The 19,441-nt window shown below is 33.8% G+C and overlaps 2 protein-coding genes across 3 annotated transcripts in view; one reads left to right on the plus strand and one right to left on the minus strand.

Annotated features, from left to right (window-relative positions):
* The first annotated feature begins 6,847 nt into the window (after positions 1–6,847).
* LOC132066339 (B3 domain-containing protein REM8-like) lies at positions 6,848–11,872 on the plus strand. Its single transcript, XM_059459667.1, has 5 exons — positions 6,848–6,913; positions 10,493–10,888; positions 10,987–11,311; positions 11,373–11,536; positions 11,636–11,872. The coding sequence occupies exons 1-5, from the start codon at positions 6,848–6,850 to the stop codon at positions 11,870–11,872; spliced, it is 1,188 nt and encodes a 395-aa protein (XP_059315650.1).
* Positions 11,873–16,790: 4,918 nt separating this feature from the next.
* The window catches only part of LOC132057223 (B3 domain-containing protein REM10-like), a 45,466-nt gene continuing 42,815 nt past the window's right edge, over positions 16,791–19,441 (minus strand). For both annotated transcript variants that reach the window (XM_059449727.1, XM_059449719.1), the window contains exons 12-15: positions 18,853–19,123; positions 18,416–18,543; positions 17,800–18,031; positions 16,791–17,073 (exon numbers count right to left, since the gene is read on the minus strand). In XM_059449727.1, coding sequence (XP_059305710.1) covers positions 17,033–17,073; positions 17,800–18,031; positions 18,416–18,543; positions 18,853–19,123 — 672 coding nt within the window. In that variant the 3' untranslated portion in view covers positions 16,791–17,032. The remainder of the gene's footprint in view (positions 17,074–17,799; positions 18,032–18,415; positions 18,544–18,852; positions 19,124–19,441) is intronic.

A 19,441-nucleotide genomic window follows, 5' to 3' on the forward strand; every position in this document is an offset into this window, starting at 1 on the left:
AACCACAAAAATTGGCTGTCTTAGCACTAGGCAAAAAATAAAATCACTTTCCATATAACAACAATAAATTTAACTATAAAATCTCTTAAACAGAATTCAACAACAACATATCCAGTGAAATCCCACAGTGTGGGGTCTGGGGAGGGTAAAATGTATGCAGATCTTACTCCCATCTCGGAAGATAGAGAGGTTGTTTCCGGAAGACCCTCGGCTCAAGAGAAAATATGATGAGAAAAGGTCAGATAAGCAAAAACAGTTCAAAGCGATACGAAAATGAAACTAACGAAAGCGAAAAAGCCATGATAAAAAAGATGAGAAAAAGAAACGAGCTACCACGGATAAATATGATAATTGTGGTACAAGGACCAACATATAGCTGCACGAATCAAAGGACAAGAAAATGAATATCAAAACTGCGACTACTAGTACGACGGGATACGTGGGACTACCTACTAGCCTTCTACCCTAATCTGAGTCGTCCATAGCCTTCTATCTAAGGTCATGTCCTCGGTAAGCTGGAACTGCACCATGTCCTTCCTAAGCACTTCTCCCCAATACTTCTTCGGCCTCCCTCTACCTCTTCTCAAACCGTCCATAGCCAACCTCTCACACCTCCGCACCGGGGGCATCTCCCGTGTCTCTCCTCTTCACATGCCCAAACCATCTCGCCGCGCTTCTCGCATCTTGTCCTCCCCGATGCCACTCCCATCTTATCTCGGATATCTTCATTCCTAATCCTATCTCGCCTGGTGTGCCCACACATCCATCGCAACATTCTCATTTCCTCAACTTTCATCTTCTAGACGTGTGCCTCCCCGTACAACAAAGTCGATCTCACTACCACTTTGTAGAACTTGCCTTTAAGCTTTGGTGGTACCTTCTTATCACACAGCACTCCTGAAGCGAGCCTCTATTTCATCCACCCTGCACCAATACGATGCGTGAAATCATCGTCAATATCCCCATCTCCTTGTACAATAGACCTAAGATACTTGAAAATTCCTTTCTTTTGGATGGCCTGGGTACCCACCCTCACTTCCACGCCAGCCTCATGTGTCTCGCCACTAAACTTGCACTCCATGTACTCTGTCTTGGTCCTACTTAACTTAAACCCTTTAGACTCCAGAGTTTGTCTCCAAACCTCCAGTTTAGCTAGCATTCACTCCGTTGCGGGTCTCGTCAATCAGGACTATGTCATCCGCGAATAACATGCACCATGGCACCTCACCTTGAATTTGTCACGTCAAACCATCCATCACCAAGGCAAATAAAAAAGGGCTAAGTACTGATCCCTGATGCAACCCCATCTCTACAGGGAAGTGTTTTGAGTCTCCTCCCACTGTTCTAACCCTGGTCTTGGCTCCCTCATACAAGTTCTTGATCGCCCTAATGTACGCTACAGGTACACCTCTGACCTCCAAAAATCTCCATAAAACCTCTCTTGACACTTTATCATAAGCTTTTTCTAGGTCGATGAAAACCATGTGTTAATCTCTCTTCCTCTCCCTATACTGCTCCACCAGTCGCCTCACAAGATGAATAGCTTCTGTAGTCAAGCACCCCGGCATGAATCCGAACTGGTTCTCTGAAATGGACACGCGTCTCCTCACCCTCATCTCTACCACCCTTTCCCACACTTTCATAGTGTGACTTAGCAGCTTAATACCTCTATAGTTGTTGCAACTTTGAAAAGTTACCAGGCTTTTGTAACACCTCGTAGCTTCGGGCGAAGGTTTGACTCATAAGATGATAATATAATGGAACCAATATGAGGGTTATAGGAAGTGTTTTGAAAACTAATCAAGTCATAAGAAATGTCTTTGGGCAAAGCAAAGTTGGAAGCTACTCTACGGGGCATGTTTGCAAGTGAGTTTGTAGAAGGTCTTACTTCCAACGATCATAACCCCTTTATTAATTAGGAATTTGGGAAAACTTCCTAAATGAAAGTTGTAGCCCTTTGAAATACCTTTCCAACGGCATATTATGGGGGTCAAGGGGACATCTGTACAAAAAGTTATGGCCATTTTACTGAAAGGTTACAGAGCAGTCCGTTCACTAGTCATGTTATACGAACTTGTTATACGGCCCATATAATTTTATACGGACCGTATAACTCGTCCGTACTTCATGAAACTTCAAATCGACGTTCTGTTTTTAGCCATAATAAAATATGGTCATATTATACGGACTGTATAACTTTATGCGGACCGTATAATATGTCCATATAACTTCCGCCTCACTTTTGTATAAATTCAAACATTCAGTTCTTTTATTTCATTATTCACAATTCCAAGCCCTAGCAACAATCCAAAACATCAAGGTAAGTCAAACTAAACCCTTCCAACTCAATTCTAACATATATTCTAACAATCTAAGCAAGAAATCATTGTTCCTAAACTAGGGTTTTCAAAAAAACCCATCTCAAGGTTCAAGAATTCAAGATTTTGGAAATCTTCTTCAAAGTTAAAATCTTTAATTCAAGTTTGGAGCATTACCAGGTATGTAGAGTTACTATCTACGTGTGGAAACATCATTGTTCTTCCCCACGCCTCATAATCCATAAATTATGATTCTCTACTAAAACTAGGGTTTCTACACCATGTTCATGACAACCCTAGGTCCATGTCCATGAATAGATTATGTATGAATTGCTATTGTTCTGTCATTGTGTTCTTAATAACTCCATATGATTATTGAGAATCAGTCTGTAATCCATGAAAACCCATATCTTGTATTCCATGGGTTCTTGCATGCATGTTTTTAACTAAGAATGATTATTTCATGAATATCCTACATGTCTACAAGTTTTCATGCAACTATATTATATAATTACTTTCATTCCATGATACAAGATACATACATGCTAAATACAAGCTATTTCATGAAACCATGTTTACAAGTTATTTCGTGAAATCATGATTACAAGTCAAGTACAAGTTAATTCACAAAAATCATGGGCTTCTTAGCCAATTATATCATGTTCATGTTTTTGGGAGTTACACAAGTTACCGAGAAGGCTCAGATAGCCTGAAACTACGTAGCCACCGTAGGATAAGGATCGCTCCGCCCAGTTAAGACGATTCCTTAATTTTACACTGAATGGATCCATCGGGCATATTACACCTTATACCCTAGCAAGGTATGGGGCTCGCCGGGTCCCGAGGTACCAGACTCCACGTATCCACGTGGTGATATCATGTTGTCGGTTTATGAAATGCTCTCCCTACTTATCATGTTTTACTTATGTTATATATATATATATATATATATATATATATATATATATATATATATATATATATATATATATATATATATATACACCCATGCTCATGCTCATGCTCATCGCTCATCACTGTCCGTGTTTTCGCTCGCGTTCTTATCATGTTATTCCATATCCTATGTTATTTCTTTCAGTTGCTTTACATACCAATACATTCAATGTGTTGACGTCCCCTTTTATTGCCCGGAGCTCGCATTTCACGATGCGAGTACGGATTTACAGGACGACGCCTCTGCTCATTAGGATCTGCACGTACCAGCTTATTGGTGAGCCCCATCTCATTCGGGGTTTAGACATTGTCTTTCCTTATTTAGTTTTGCATCTAAAGGTATGTTGGGGGCCTTGTCCCAGCAAGTATGTTACGTGTTTCAGACTCACGTTAGAGGTTTCATAGACAGGACAAGTGTCATGTTAGACTTCGCAGTTGGTTAGCCGGTTTTGGCTCATTTATGATATTGTCCGCATTCATGACTTAACCAAGTACTTATGTTTAATATTATGACTTACTATATTTTATAAAAGCTCATCATGCACGTCACGTTATATTTCCGCTCATGTATGCCTCATGATGATTCAGCAAGCCATGTGATTCGTTCGGTCACATGCAGTCAGGCACCGAGTGTCGTGTTACGCCCAGGCCATGGTTCGGGGCGTAACAGCTTTATCTTTGATGGCCAAGAAAATAGAAAAACACATACTCTCTCTTTCATTTGTGGATGACTAAAGGATTGGAAAAAATGGAAATAAAAAACTCAAAAGAAATATAAGGGAAAAGAATGTTTCTACTATGAAAGTCCCGAAAAAGGATAACTAAAAGGAAATTAGAAAAAACTGAAAAGAATGTTACCAAAGGCATCAGACAATTCTCTGCTCGCTTGAGAGTTTTTCTGTTTTCAATGCTCATTTTCTACAAATTAAATAGCTACAAAGAAGAGGAAAGGAGGTAACTTTTCTTATAATTAAGGTGATTTAATGTGAGTAATGTATATTCTTAATTTAGAGTGGAAGTTATGAAGGTGAAGAGGTGTGAGTTATGGAAATGACTTTCTAAAATTAATGAAATAATTGAAAAAATGAGAAAAAGCCCAAAAAAAGAAGAAAAAAGATAAATTTGATTCTTGGCCAAAGAGAGGTACCACATCATCTTTCTATTGCCTAGCTTTATATTATATATAGATTTCAGAGATCTTCCATCAAATTTGACTCTATTTTACTGATCTCTTTTGTGGTTTACGAGATTATAGTTATCTTCCTTATTTTAATTTTTTTGAAACGATTCACTTAATCTATTTATTAATAATATAAAAAATTACAAACTGACTTATTTGCCCTTCTAATATACGTTTATTTAATTAATCTTGTAAACATATTTTATTTTAAAAATATTCTTAAACTTCAACAAGTATCATGTAATTAATTCTTTTTAAGTCAAAATAGCCCAATTACTGATTAAAACAAAATCAAATAAATGCCTATAAAGATTATCTCTCAAACTTCTTCAACGATCTAATTGCCATAGAAGAAGGATGAATTTTAACGGGGAAGACTTGCATTCTAATATTTTCTTTTCTTTTTGTTAATTTTTTTCTTGTTGAAGGTGAGGTTAGATTTTAGTTTGTTATTTCTGCACGAACCGATGTGGTTTCTTCTTTTAATTAGTAGTGCCGTTAAAATTAAACTTTATGGAGTAATATTTTGACTTGGTTATCAACCAATTCGATTCCCTTAAAAGTGGTTTATGTAGAAGACTAAAAGAGAAGAAGAACATGGATGATGCAAGCATTGTTTGCGGAACAAAATGAGGAGGATTTCCAAAAAGAAGAAAATTAGGTTTCTACTCTTAAATTTTTTGTTAAAGGAGATTCATTAAAATTAATTAATCAAAAATTTAATGTTAGGAAAGGGAAAATCAGTCAGTTTCTTATTTTTTTACATTAATAATAAAATAGATTAAGAGAATCGTTACAATAAGTTAAACTATGGGAGGTAGCATTGTAATATCGTAAATCACAAGGGAGGTCAGTGAAATGAAGACAAACCTGAGGAGATGACAGTGAAACGAAGCCAAACCTGAGGGAAGGTCTCTGAAATTATCCCTTATAATTTAATCAAAGTCTCTTATCGGGGGGCGGAGCAAGCTTATAATTATAAGTTCACATGAACCGTAACATATATTAAAAATTTAAATATTTATAAATCAAGTTATAATTATATACTATTAGTTTAAAATATTTTAAAAATTTATAAACTTTAAATTTTGAATTCGTCTTTGAATAAGACTCTAACCTTAATGAATTACTAAAGTCCTCGGATTGTACTGTTTATTGAATGACACGTGTTGTTACTGAGGTTACGTTACATTCAGTTTATCATTAAAGTTTGATTATTCTCCGTAGATAAACTTTTGGGAGTCAAGGTATTTACCTTGCTTATATCAATGAAATTTTTTCGCTCATATGTAAGATCAATTTACTAAACCATGTTTATTTATTATGTCGCTTTTATTAGATTATCTTTGTCTTATTTATTTGTCTTCAAATATTTACTTTATTAAAATATTTACTTTATTAACTTTCACATGATATTTGGTTATTTCAATCCTAACACCTTTTATTATTTTTGTAAGAATATGGTTTTCACTAGTTTTTCAAGCGCCACTTTTATGCAAATTCAAGCATATCATGATTCACGACCTCAAGATTCATGATCGGTACCTGACAACCTCTTATCGAATGAATTTCTTTTAGACTTTCACATTCAAATCCAAGCATATAAACGATTGTTCAACGCAGTCTGCACAACAAAACATAACATAAACTGAAAATGCAAACTTAGGGTACCAAATTAGCGTGACAAGTCTAATCCAAACAGTAAAGTCATAAGAGGATCTAAGAGTTAATTTGTACCTATAGCTCGACAATTCTGATTAGAAATAAGTACATAGAAATATTTGGCGACCACAGAACTTGAAGTGGTTGGCTCATTGCGGGATGAAATAAGCTGATCACTGATCATACACCCTGTACCTTTGTGCTCGCAGTTGTATCTGCAACGATACGTAAAATAAGAAGGTGAGGTAAGTCACAATCCCTAGTAAGTCTCATCGACCGACCTTAAAAAGGATCAGGTCTAGACTTGCAAAATAAATAACAAGTAGTATATAATTAGAGGCGGAGCTATAGTTCTAGCTACGAATTCGGTAGGACTCAACAGCTTTGACAAAATGTTATATTTGTACTAAAAAATCTACTTACTATATATAAATAATTTATTCAAAATTCAATAAACGCTCTATTCTAGAATTCAAAACTCATAAATTTAAAATTCTAAATCTGTTTGTGACAAAAGTATGAGATCAATTGCCAGATGGAATAGTGCACCATTATTTATTAGTATTGGATTACAGAGTCCCTGAATATGAAAAGCCACCTATATTCTAATTCCATCATTAGTAACTTTCTAAGTTTCCTTGCAACTATATATAGATTACCCTGGATTCTTTCATTTATATCTACCAAAAAGAAGGAAGACATTTTCTCCAGTAAATACTTCTTCTTGGTTTCTATGGAAATCCCACCAAAGAAATCTCACTTTTTCAAACCCATTCTGCCAGGTTTCAAGAATGGCCTTGTAAGTAATGCTTAAATTATTTCATCCTTCTTTATGTATCTGCTATATGTACTGATATAGATATAGAAAAGTAGCTGTGGATCAAAATTAAGCATAATCTAGATGAATATTCTCTTATTGATTAATTGGTAGAAAATAGTACTAAGTATTTATATCTGGGACAAGACTATTTTTAAACTATACATATTGTTGTATTGCAGAAAATTCCAATACGTTTCTTGAAGTATCTGAAGGGACATGATCAGTATGAACATGCAATACTGAGAAGGGCTGATAAAAAGTGGCTGGCGAAGGTGAACTGCCATCTAATTGGAAAGAGTTTGTAGAGGAGCTTAATTTGCAAATGGGAGATATTGTAGTGTTCAAACATGAAGGAGACATGGAATTTGATGTTTCCATCTTTGATTCAACTCAATGTGATAGAGAAAAATGGTGCACAAGCTTCCTCATGAATATTCATGAAAAGTTGGGGCGATATAAGTTTTGAGACTTACCGAGAAGCCTCTCGGAAGGCAATATTTTCTAATGGTGCATTCAAAACGAGATTGAATGCACCATTCATACTGTGCCATCATTGAAGGCCAATATATCGATTACAACTATTCATACTGTTCCATCATTGAAGGAACTGAACTTGAGATCTTCAATTTAATTAGGGATATTGCTATCCTCTTGACCATGAATCTAATAAAAGTTGCAGTTCCTCTTTTTTTTTTTTTTAGTTATATGACATCATTCATTCTTGAGAGTCAACATTTTTTTCTCTCTCTATGATTTTCTCGAATTCGTTTAAATAATCCAATTTTAAATTCCTAATGACACACAAATAAAACTATCAAAATTAATAAGTGAAACTTCTACCTTCAGTAGGAGCAATTTTGGCCAATCACCTTTTATTTTGAACAATCTACGTACCCCATGGTACCCTCTCATGTCTAATTAATGATATTAACCAAAGCCAAAGAATTGCAATGCATGCAACACATGCACTACTCTGATCATCAGTGACAAATGCAGAATTTCACATAAGCGAATTCAGTCTAATATAAGTTGCATCGGATACGACAAACGGTAATTTTTACATTATATTGCCTTGCCTATTTTAGGTGAACGGACTGGTGTATGTAAATATGTAACATCAATGCTCCTGATGACATATGTAAAAACAAATCAAACAACTTGAAAATTTTTATATCTGAAATTCACAAAAAAAAAAAAAAAAGTATTTTAACTTTCGTATTTCGAATTCCGCCACATAAATGAAACCGAACGAATATTAATGTTCTTTTTTAACTTAAACTAGTGGTTGAAATACATTCTTCTAGGTAGTTTATTTTTTGATATCCCATTAGTATTATTTAACATGTCATCATAGGTTATTTGTTATTTATTCTAGATTATTAATTAATAATCCCTCCGTATCAATTTATGTGAACCTATTTCCTTATTAATCCGTGTCAAAAAGAATGACCCCTTTCTATATTTAGAAACTATTTGCCTTTATGCAATTATTTATAGCCACACAAAATATATGTGACTCATTTAACATCATAAGTTTAAAAGTCTTCTCCTTTCTTAAACTCTGTGCCCGGTCAAATGTGTTAACATAAATTGAACATCGGGAGTACTAATTAAATAAAATTATTTATAATTATTTTTTATGTGACATTACCTATTTTTTTAGTTTTAACTTTTAGCAGATTCCTTACAAGATACTCCCTCCGTTCAGTTTTACTTGTCCACTATGGACTTTGCACACCAATTAAGAAATAATAAATGAAGTGCAGAATTTACCATGATACCCATATTAATTGGTGCATGTTTTAATGGATTTGAAAAATATATTTTGGAAATGAGTAATTAATACTATGGGTATAACGGAAAAAATTATTTATCTACTACTCTTATTTAAAAATAATTAAGTTATAAATACCGGATGAAATCAAGAAACAACCCTTCACATGTGAAATTATAGAGATCAAACAATTCAAAGTTCAAAACAAGAAGAAAGCAAATAAAGAATGGCATTGCTTTGGGAACATCACATGAAGGAAGATAAAACGTTAACCAGTAATGAATAGTTTTACATGGCCGTGCATATTTTAGGTGATGTGAATGGTGCAAATATGTAACATTAATGACATAATCCCACTGTTAGAATTGGCTGATTTGAAGTGCACAATTAAATGTCAAGAGTATTAGACATATGAATCGTCGCTATTTAGAATTTAGCATTAAATTTTTAACTACATAAACTTCAAACCTTCAATTATTATACATATCAAAGCACAAGCCAAACTACTACTTTTTTCAACACTAATAGTAGTAGTACTTATTTTTTGTCCGCCATGAAAGTCCCTCCTAAGAAACCTCACTTCTTCAAACCCATTTTACCTGGCTTCAAGCATGGACTGGTGAGTTTAACTTACATACACTGTTAATATTTTTTTTTTTTTTTTTTTTTTTACATATTCTTGAGCTTAACTTGCATACACTGATAGAAAAAAGCTTTTACATATTCTTGAGTTTTACTTAAATACACTGATAGTATAATTTTTTTTGCATATTCTTGAGTTTAACTTGCATACACTGATAGTATAATTTTTTTTTACATATTCTTGAATTTAACTTGCATACATTGACAGTAAAAAGTTTTTACATATTCTTGAGTTTTACTTACACACAATGATAGTATATATTTTTTTTTTTTACATATTCTTGAGTTTTACTTACATACGTGTAATTTTTTTTTTTTTAACATATTCTTGAGTTTTACTTACATACACTGGTATTATAATTTTTTTTAACATATTCTTGAATTTAAGTTGCATACACTGATAGTATAAATTTTTTATATTCTTGAGTTTTACTTAAATACACTGATAGTATAAAGTTTTTTACATATTCTTGAGTTTAATTTACATACAATAATAGTATAAAGATTATCACACTATCAATTCTCCTTTATCATTAGGTGGCGTGATCTGTAATTTTTCTTTTACATTATGGTGTGTATATGTATGTAAATTGCAAGAGTCGTTTGGTTCGAAGACAAGTTATGATGGGATTAGTAATGCTGGCATTATTTCTTATGGACTGTTTGGTTTATTGTATTAAAAATAACATGCATCGGATAATTTCTAAATAGTACTGAACAGGATGTACAAGTATAGGAATAGTACTTGTATTGTTAATGTCACGGTTTACTATGTATAAGAGTAGTACTGAATAGGGTGTATAAGTAAAACTGGTATAGTTGTACTAGACTTAAATTTACAACCAAACAACAACAAATGACCCCTAAAGGTACAGGAGGGTGAATGGGGAACTTATCACAGGAAAAAAAAATTGATTCATTTTGAAGAAAGGATTTAAACTTGATAGGTTCAACTTCCAAAGTTTTTACCATATTGAACTCATTGCGCTTTTGCAATGATGAGTTCAGAATATGATATTTGTTGATAGTTTACTAGTAAATTTTCATGAATATATCTGTGCCATGTAATGTTCCATCCTACACAGGGTAGTAAGCAGATATAGAAGCATTAGCTACTCTGATTACGTTATGATGTATTGCAGAATATACCAATAGGTTTTTTGAAGTATCTGAAGGGACATGACCATATTGAACATGCAATACTGAGAAGGGCTGATAGAAAGTGGCTGGTGAAGCTGAACGGCAGTCGATTAGAAGAGGATAAATGGAATGAGTTTGTAGAGGAGCTTAATTTGCAAATAGGAGATATTTTAGTGTTCAAACATGAAGGAGACATGGAATTTGATGTTTCCATCTTTGATTCAACTCAATGTGATAGAGAATATGCAGAGCATATGCAAACACAAGAAGAGGAGGAAGACGAGGACAAAGACGACGACGAGGAGGAAGAAGAAGAAGGTGTTACTCATGACAAGCTTTTTGGTCAATCTCATTTTGAATGCACCATTAGACGATATTGCCTTTCGAAAGGCTTCTTGGTAAGTCTCAAAACTTATTTCGCCCAAACTCTTCACGAATATTCATAAGGAAGCATGCATTTTTCTTATTTTTATCTTTTTTAAGTGAATATATGAAGTATTTGAACTGTTTAATGATGCGTGGAAACGGTTATGCACCATGTCAGTGCGTTCCTAAACATTTTGCAAATGAAAACGGTCTCATCACCAACAAGAAGTACGGTTTGATTATAAGAGATGAAAGACAAATTAGGTCGTGGAATTTAAGGTTAAATTCTTGCAAAACTCAAGTCTATATTGGAGATGGATGGCGCAAATTCAGTTCTGATAATTGCTTAAAGGAGGGAGATCATATTACATTTGAGGTTGTTACTAGTGGAGAGACACCAATATGGAAATTTCATGTTGTTACCGATGCAGAAACTCCAATGAGGAAGTTTCAAGGCAAGTTTTCTCATCTTATAATTGGCATATGCATTCATATTCATTTTATTTATGATTGCAGTGTATCATTCTTCTTTTCTTGGTTACTTTAAAGCAATAGATCTTAGGCTTAAGACATCGGGCACGACTACACCGAAATCACAAGTAGCTGCTTCAACATCTGCTGATGTCAACCCTCATTTTATATCTACTATTAAACCTTACTCCATCAGAGCCTCTGTTTTGGTAAGTGATTTGAACAAATTTTAGTTCAAAACTTAACTAATAGTACTCATTTTTTTGATAATGCGGTATTAATCTATGTATTGTGATAAATTTGAGCAGTATCTTCCAATGAATTTTGTAAAATCAAATGGCTTGATGGATAAATGTGAGATGATTCTTGTCGATGGAAAAAAGAGATCATGGTCAGTGTGGCTAGGGCGAATGGACCCCCACTTTGGAATTAAAAGGGGATGGCGACAGTTCATAAAAGCAAATGGTATTCAAGTAGGAGATCCATACAAGTTTGAACTCACCAACAATGGCACAATACCTACAGTGCACCTCCATTGTGAGTAATTCTTTTATTTTATCTTCTTTCAGTTTCATGACCATACTATGTGTTGTTAGTTTTTCCTCTTTGTCATTTGTGTTGTTAGAATATGGGAGCTGTTGTGGAACCAGAAACAATTTTTACTGAGATTTTTGAATGTTATGTTAACTTTTGAAGTTACGTACCCGAAATGTTGAAGCTCTTCTGTCGATTGTACAGTTAATGGTTAAAATTCTTTGTCAACTTACGAATATTGAGATGGTGAAAAGACTATATTTGTCTTCCGATGAAACATTTTTGTGGGACATGCAGTCAATTTCTTATTATTTAATGTACAAAAAAAAAAATCTCATTTTATTGTGTCCATAGTATTTTGATATTTGAGTATGTATAAAATGTCCAAACAATTGCTTTGTGAAATTTTCTATATGAAAGGTCTATCTTAGGCCTCTATGATTATGTAATGCCTTATACAATTCAATCTCCAAAGTTTAGATTCAAAACTGGTTATGTTTTGTTCCGAAAATTGTAGGTAAATATTCTGGGAAGGATACCAAGCATCACAAGATAATATGAAGCAGTTGGTGAAGCAAGTGGATGTAATGTTTTTGGATCCTCATTACATTTTGCTAAGAAAAAAACTACTTTCCGCTGTATGATGTGTTCTACTTCTGTATTGAATATATCCTTTCATGTTTCAGTAGTAATTAGATTTCGTGTATCAAACCAGAAAAAGAAAAGAAAAAAAATGGAAAAGGAATAGAGTTTCCGTGACTTAGAGCTTTTATCTAGCGGTAAGAATACAATAAGTGCACATCAGAGGTTAGAATCATGCCGCATATTAAAGTTGTGTATTTAAATGTAGAAGGTAGATGGCCAAACTTGTTATTTATTAAGCTTTAAATCATGTGTTACTGGCGCTCGAGAATTTTTCAATTATAGAAAAAAGTAGAGTTCGTGAGAATTTTTATTTCTGGTTGTTTCCTATGAGCCACACATATTTTACCAAAAGAGGAATTCGAAAGCATATATTCTATTAGTTGATACATGGAATACAAAATTTGCAAATTAGCTACTCCATTTCTTTTATTTATGCAAATACAAAATTTGCAAATTAGCTACTCCATTTCTTTTATTTATGCAAAGCTCCAAAAATTAGAAATTTATATTATTACTTATAGCGTGCTAATTCTAAAAAGCCAATATATCTTCTCCAACTACACATTTTGTTCCACATTTGAAGGAATTGAACTTGAGATCTTCAATTTAGGGATGCTATCCTCTTGACCATGAATCTAATAAAAGTTCTAATAAAAGTTGTGGTTACTCTTTTTCTTTTAGTTATATTATATACGGAAAAGGCTCAAATATGCCATCGAACTATCGGAAATGGCTTATTTATGCCACTCGTCAATGGTTTGGCTCATTTATGCCATCAAACTATAGGAAATAGCTCATTTATGCCATCGAACTATAGGAAATGGCTCATTTAGGCCATTCATCAATAGTTTGACTCATTTATGCCATTACTCGTTACCAAAATGACTCATCCATGCCATTTTTCATTAACGCCGGTTTTATAATACAAGATATGACACGTGGCCTCCAATTAGAGGTCTACGACATTTAATTAAACCAGCCCAATTTTAAATATCAAATTAAGAAAAAATCCGACCCATACACCCTGCCCACCCACAACCATAATCTAGTTGGAGGCCACGTGTCATATCTTGTATTATAAAACCGGCGTTAATGAAAAATGGCATGGATGAGTCATTGTGGTAACGAGTAATGGCATAAATGAGTCAAACTATTGATGAGTGGCATAAATGAGCCATTTCCTATAGTTCGATGGCATAAATGCGTTATTTCCTATAGTTCGATGGCATAAATGAGCCAAACTATTGACGAGTGGCATAAATGAGCCATTTCTGATAGTTTGATGGCATATTTGAGCCTTTTCGTATTATATAACTTGATTCATTCTTGAGAGTCAATTTTTTTTTCTCTCTATGATTTTCTCGAATCCTCTCTTGAGCTGAGGGTCTTTCGGAAATGTACCGCCCTACCTTTGGTGGGGGTTGGTCTCTTGTACCTCTCCCTTCCCCCTCCCCACATGGTGGGATTATCTTGGGCTTGTTGTTGTTGTTGTTGTATGATTTTCTCGAATGCGTTTAAATACATCATTTTTAAATTCCTAGTGACACTCAAATAAGACTTCCAAAATAAGTGAAACTTCCACCTTCATCAGCAGCAATTTTGGCCAATCCATCAATTTTTTTACTTCCGGAATGCAATGAAAGATGTCAAATTATACTGCACCAGTTGTGAGAGTGAATGGATGCTTTGAACAACTCATGTGTTTCTATTTTTATGGCAGCGGTGTTTAGGCTAATTTGCCTAATTTCGACTATTCAACAGGTACTATACAAGTATCAGATAAATGTATATGTCCACTAATGATTTTAGATTAAAAAAAAAATCACCAAATGTTTTTTCTTTGAACAATCTACGTACCCCATAATACCTCCAGTCTGTCTAATTAATGATATTAACCAAGGCCAAGAATCGCAATGCATGCAACACAGGCAATCATCAGGTAACAAATCCAAAATTTTACACAAGCGAATTTCAGTATAGCCAATAGTATAATTAAGTTGCATCTAGTACGACAAATGGAATTTGCTTTCTTTTTCATTCATCATGTGACCTCAAAATGAAATCATTTTAAACTTGACACTTTCTTTAAATTAGTGTAAATGATATGCATCTATGAAATCTATAATTTACTGACACACACACAGAGACATAAACATGCACCATTAGTTGAAAACCTCTAATATATGCAAAATCTCAATTAGACATTAATTACACTCATTTGCCTCGTCCCTTAAAATGGAGCCTTAGCCAAAGTCAACCCTCTATCAACAGGGTCAAACCCAGAGACCCTGTATACCATATATTTTTTAGTTGATCATAATCCAGTGAGTCCAAACATATTACCATTAATTTTTCAATCAGGTTCTTAAAAGTTCATTACATCCTTAATTTTCTAATTTTGGGGTTTAGGACTCAATTCCATATTTTCATATTTGATCCGATTTTAAGAGTAAAAATTCATACTCCCTCTGTTTCAATTTGTTTGAACCTATTTCCTTTTTAGTCCGTGCCAAAATGAATGACCTCTTTCCTAATTTGGAAACAAATTCACTTTATGAATGATTTACAGCCACACAAATTTTCAAGGCTTATTTTGAACCACAAGTTTCAAAAGTCTTCCCTTTTTCTTAAATGTCGTGTCCAGTCAAATGGGTTCATATAAATTGAAACGGAGGGAGTATATGTTTAAGTATTCAACTCAAAAACAAGTTTAGAATCTTTACCTCAAGCCTATGTTACGATCCTTGCTTAACATAAAGATTACCAACACGTAGCTTAGAGTCCCAAATCTCTTATGCGATCACAAATAGCATTTTTCTCGACAATAATATTTCGTTATAGCAAATATTTCCAAATCTCTCAAACTCAACCCAAACCACTCCATTCCAACAAGTAACCAACAGTAAAACAAGCATACAAACATGCTCACACCACAATTTATAACAAAATTGTACAAACGGCAGACTGAATTCTTTCAAAAGAACCATAATTTGGTGACGTGACAATTAAGCATTTAATAGTAATTATTTCAGATAATGGTCAAAAACACACCTGAACTATTACTTTTTTCGTGAGGGAACAGGGAACAACTGATGTGTGTTTTGATTAATTGGTGATAGTTCAAGTAGGTAACTCGCGCACTGATAATTCAGGTAGGAAACTCACGAAAAAACGTTAGTTCAGGTGTATTTTTGACCATTAACTCTAATTATTTTCATTCATGGAGAAAGGACCAAAAGGTGTCGGTTGTAGAATTATTTGAAAAAGATTACAGAATAGCAGACATGATTTGGCTCATCTAATAATCACATTCCGAAATTATGAGTGTGGAAATTTAGCACATAGAAATAATTAATAGTGACGGAATTTGAAAAAGGGTTTTTTTACACATGGCGTTTCGTACAAAAATAACTACAACCACTAGCCAATATACAAAAAAAAAATGTATATAATAATGGGAAAAGGGTCAAAAATGCCCCTCTACTTTGGGAAAAGAGCTAAAAATATCCTCTATTACAAATTCGGGTAAAAAATACCCCTCCCGTCATTAAATTTTTCAATTATATCCCTATCTTAACGGAAATTCCAAACATAACCCGATTTCATTTTTAAACCCGTTCCATTTAAACCCGACCCAACTAAATAAAAAAAGCATATGGGTTACCCCTCATGTGCCTAGTGGCTCCAGATGTAGGACTCAGAAAAAAGTTAGTCGCATATGTGTTTTGTATTTTTTATGTAGTTAGGTCAAGTTTAAATAGAGCGGGTTTAAAAATAAAATCGGGTTATTTTGGGGATTTCGGAATTTTCATTAAAATAGGGATATATTTGAAAACTTTAATGACGGGAGGGAAATTTTTTACCCAAAATTTATAACGGAAGATATTTTTAGCCCTTTTCCCAGAGTGGCATTTTTTACCCTTTTCCCTATAATACTTCATATACAAGAAATATACATTTGTTGGCTATTATTTTGATGGGCGGCTATACTGTGTCCATTCAGTGCAAATAATCGTCATCGATTATACAACCACAACCAAAGCTATAGTGGGTAATTGGGCCCTGGACATAAGCTGGCTAAGGCCAAGTCTTTTGAATAGTACCTTACATGGAAATTCAAGGAATAAAACATGAGAAAATGATCTAATAATACTAGTTAAGACTCTATTACAAAATGTAGGGATATTTTTTCTTATTTACGAAACATAACAAGTTAATTATAAAACATACAAGATTTGGGTCATGCACAGACCCACGATTTTGGGCTAAAATTGAGGGATCCAATTTTAAGCTGAATTCTAGGCAGTTGCCCATTATTTCCATCCCTTTTCAAAAAATCTCTCTACAAAATTATTCTTAGCCTAATTTTATCTCATAAAACATCATATGTAAATACTTACCAGTACCCGATATTTACATCAACTTACCAATATCAAACATAGTATATACCAACACCATACATAGTTTTTGAGGTTGTACATCGTATATTGGATAAACCAAATTAGAAAAAGAAAAGTCAAGTTGCTTCACCGTTTCTTTCTCTTTGCAACCTTTTTAGAATATCTGCCTGCAAAATACATTATTTTATATGATAGTTACAAAATCTGCTGGATAACCCAATGTGTAGTGTGTTCAAATAGACATTCTTAGTGATGTTATATAACTTGAAAAATATAACAAAACAAGTAAAGACCATTGAAATGAACTATATTCGCAAGAATAATTACTCAATTATGAGAAATGTGACATACCATAAAACTGAAGATATTTATTTGTAATTACCTTATAACTAATATTGCGCTTTAGCTTTGTATCTTGCTATTTTGCTTTAATATTTGTGTCTGCGTCCAGTTCCTTTTCCTTTATTTGCCTTTTCTAGTTCCTTTTCCTTTATTTTCCTTTTCTTTACTTTCCTTTCTTTTCTTATCTTTTCTTTCCGTTGAAGCTGAGGGTCTTTCAAAAATAGCCTCTTTGCCCCCACAAAGGTAGAGGTAAGGTCTGCGTATATCCTACCCTCCTCAAACCCCACTTGTGGGATTACACTGGGTATGTTGTTGTTTTGTACCTCATATAACTAATATAATTGTGTAGATACATTACTAAAAACATCGCTAATTTCGCTCGTCATAAACGTTTCCAAAGGAAAGTCCATCGGAAATCCATATTTCCGACGACATTCCGAAGGAAACATCCATAAAAGAATCATGTTTTTTTTAGTAGTGATACTTCTGTGTACCGTCAGAGCATAAACTTAAACTCGACAAGAATACATTAGAAGTGAAAGAACACTTACAGTGGAAGTGTGCAATAGGTACTTCCCCATTCTTGATGAGTTCAAACTTGTAAGCATCTCCTATTTGGAGTCCATTTGCTGCTCTGAATACTGTCCATCCACGTGTAATTCCAAAACGGTTTCCAATTCTCCCTAGCCACACTGACCAGCATCTCTGTGCTTCATCTTGAAGAATCATCTCACACTTTCTATTTATCAATCCATTTGACTTTACAAAATCCGTTGGAAGACACTACCATAAAACAAACATCCAGTTCAAGTTTTGTATACTTTTGTATGCTGATGGTAAACCTTACACACACCCAGTGTTTCTAACAAGCCAATAGATGCAAGACATGTGTCTTTTACACACGTTTATCAGTTAACCATGGTTAGGTGATATGCAAGATTTCTAAGGTTAAATTGCATGGCTTGATGTAAACACCAGGTGTCAGTGTACAACTTTTTATGCTATCAAGTTAAGTTGGCTACGATAAAAGATAAATGTTGCAACCAAGAAAACCGAGTCAGCAACCTACTATAACAAGTTAAATTACACTCGTAGTGTAAAAATCTTTGCAGGGTTAGTGGGAATAATTAACTTAAACACTAACAAAAATCAGTTCAGATAACTTACAAATTCTGTCTTGCTGATGCAATAAGGTTTAATGGTAGAAATAAAAAAAGGATGATCATCATCAACGGAAGTTGAAGTAGATCCTTGTGCATCGAGAGGACTCACGTTTGAGGGCTTTTTCATAATGTCTGTTTATTAAAAAAAACATAGCAAAAAAAGAAAAACATAATAAGAAAGTGTAACCATTAGGAAAAAGAGGAAGATAAAACTTACGGATATGAATTGTTACCATTCTCAAAAAAAAAAAAAAAAAAAAAAAAAAAACTTATGGATATGTTTAAAACTTAGCAGGGGCTCACTTTCTCAATGGAATTAGGCTACAATTTCTTGCTTCTATTAAGTGAAAAATGTAAAAATATGTTCTATACAATTTAATTTTCGAACCAAACAAAATCAAAAATACAAGAAGAAGATTTTTTCCAAGATGAGAAACTTGCCTTGAAACTTCTGCAATGGAGTTTCTGCTTCACTAACAACTTGAAATTTCCATATTGGCGTCTCTCCATTAGTAACAACCTCAAACTTAATACGATCTCCCTCCTTTAAGCAATTATCAGCAATGAACTTACGCCATTCATCTGTTATATAGACTAAAGGTTCCCAATAACGGAGCTTTAGATTCCACGACCTTTGTCTTTCATCTCTTATAATCAAATCGCAGTTCTTGTCGATGAGACCGTTCGCAAATGCAAACTGTTGAGGAAGATACTGAAATGGTGTATAAACATTTGCGCACATCAATATTAAGCTGTTCATATTGTTAATTCACATTTGCACTGAAAATAACTCCAATTAGCAAAGAGAAAGATAATAAAAAGGATTTAAGTCACATATACTAACAATGTAATTTTTTATTACATTATGTGGTAGCAGGTTTATAATTTTTTTGGGTTACTAAATTAATGCTTACCATAAAGATTTACTTGCAATTACCTAATAAGTAATCTGAAAATTACACTATCGGAGTATAAAGCCTAAAACTCAAAGAAACAAGGCATATATGCTTGCTGGTAAAAACTTACTCGC

Source organism: Lycium ferocissimum, chromosome 1, assembly GCF_029784015.1.
Source record: "Lycium ferocissimum isolate CSIRO_LF1 chromosome 1, AGI_CSIRO_Lferr_CH_V1, whole genome shotgun sequence".
Classification (NCBI taxonomy): domain Eukaryota; kingdom Viridiplantae; phylum Streptophyta; class Magnoliopsida; order Solanales; family Solanaceae; genus Lycium; species Lycium ferocissimum.

What these genes read in the sequence shown, in the direction of transcription:
- LOC132066339 (XM_059459667.1), top strand. Translation starts at nt 6,848, where the DNA reads ATGGAAATCCCACCAAAGAAATCTCACTTTTTCAAACCCATTCTGCCA. An exon ending in CAGGTTTCAAGAATGGCCTT is followed by an intron (nt 6,914 to 10,492) that starts GTAAGTAATGCT and finishes GATGTATTGCAG; the next exon opens with AATATACCAATAGGTTTTTT. An exon ending in TCCAATGAGGAAGTTTCAAG is followed by an intron (nt 11,312 to 11,372) that starts GCAAGTTTTCTC and finishes TTATGATTGCAG; the next exon opens with TGTATCATTCTTCTTTTCTT.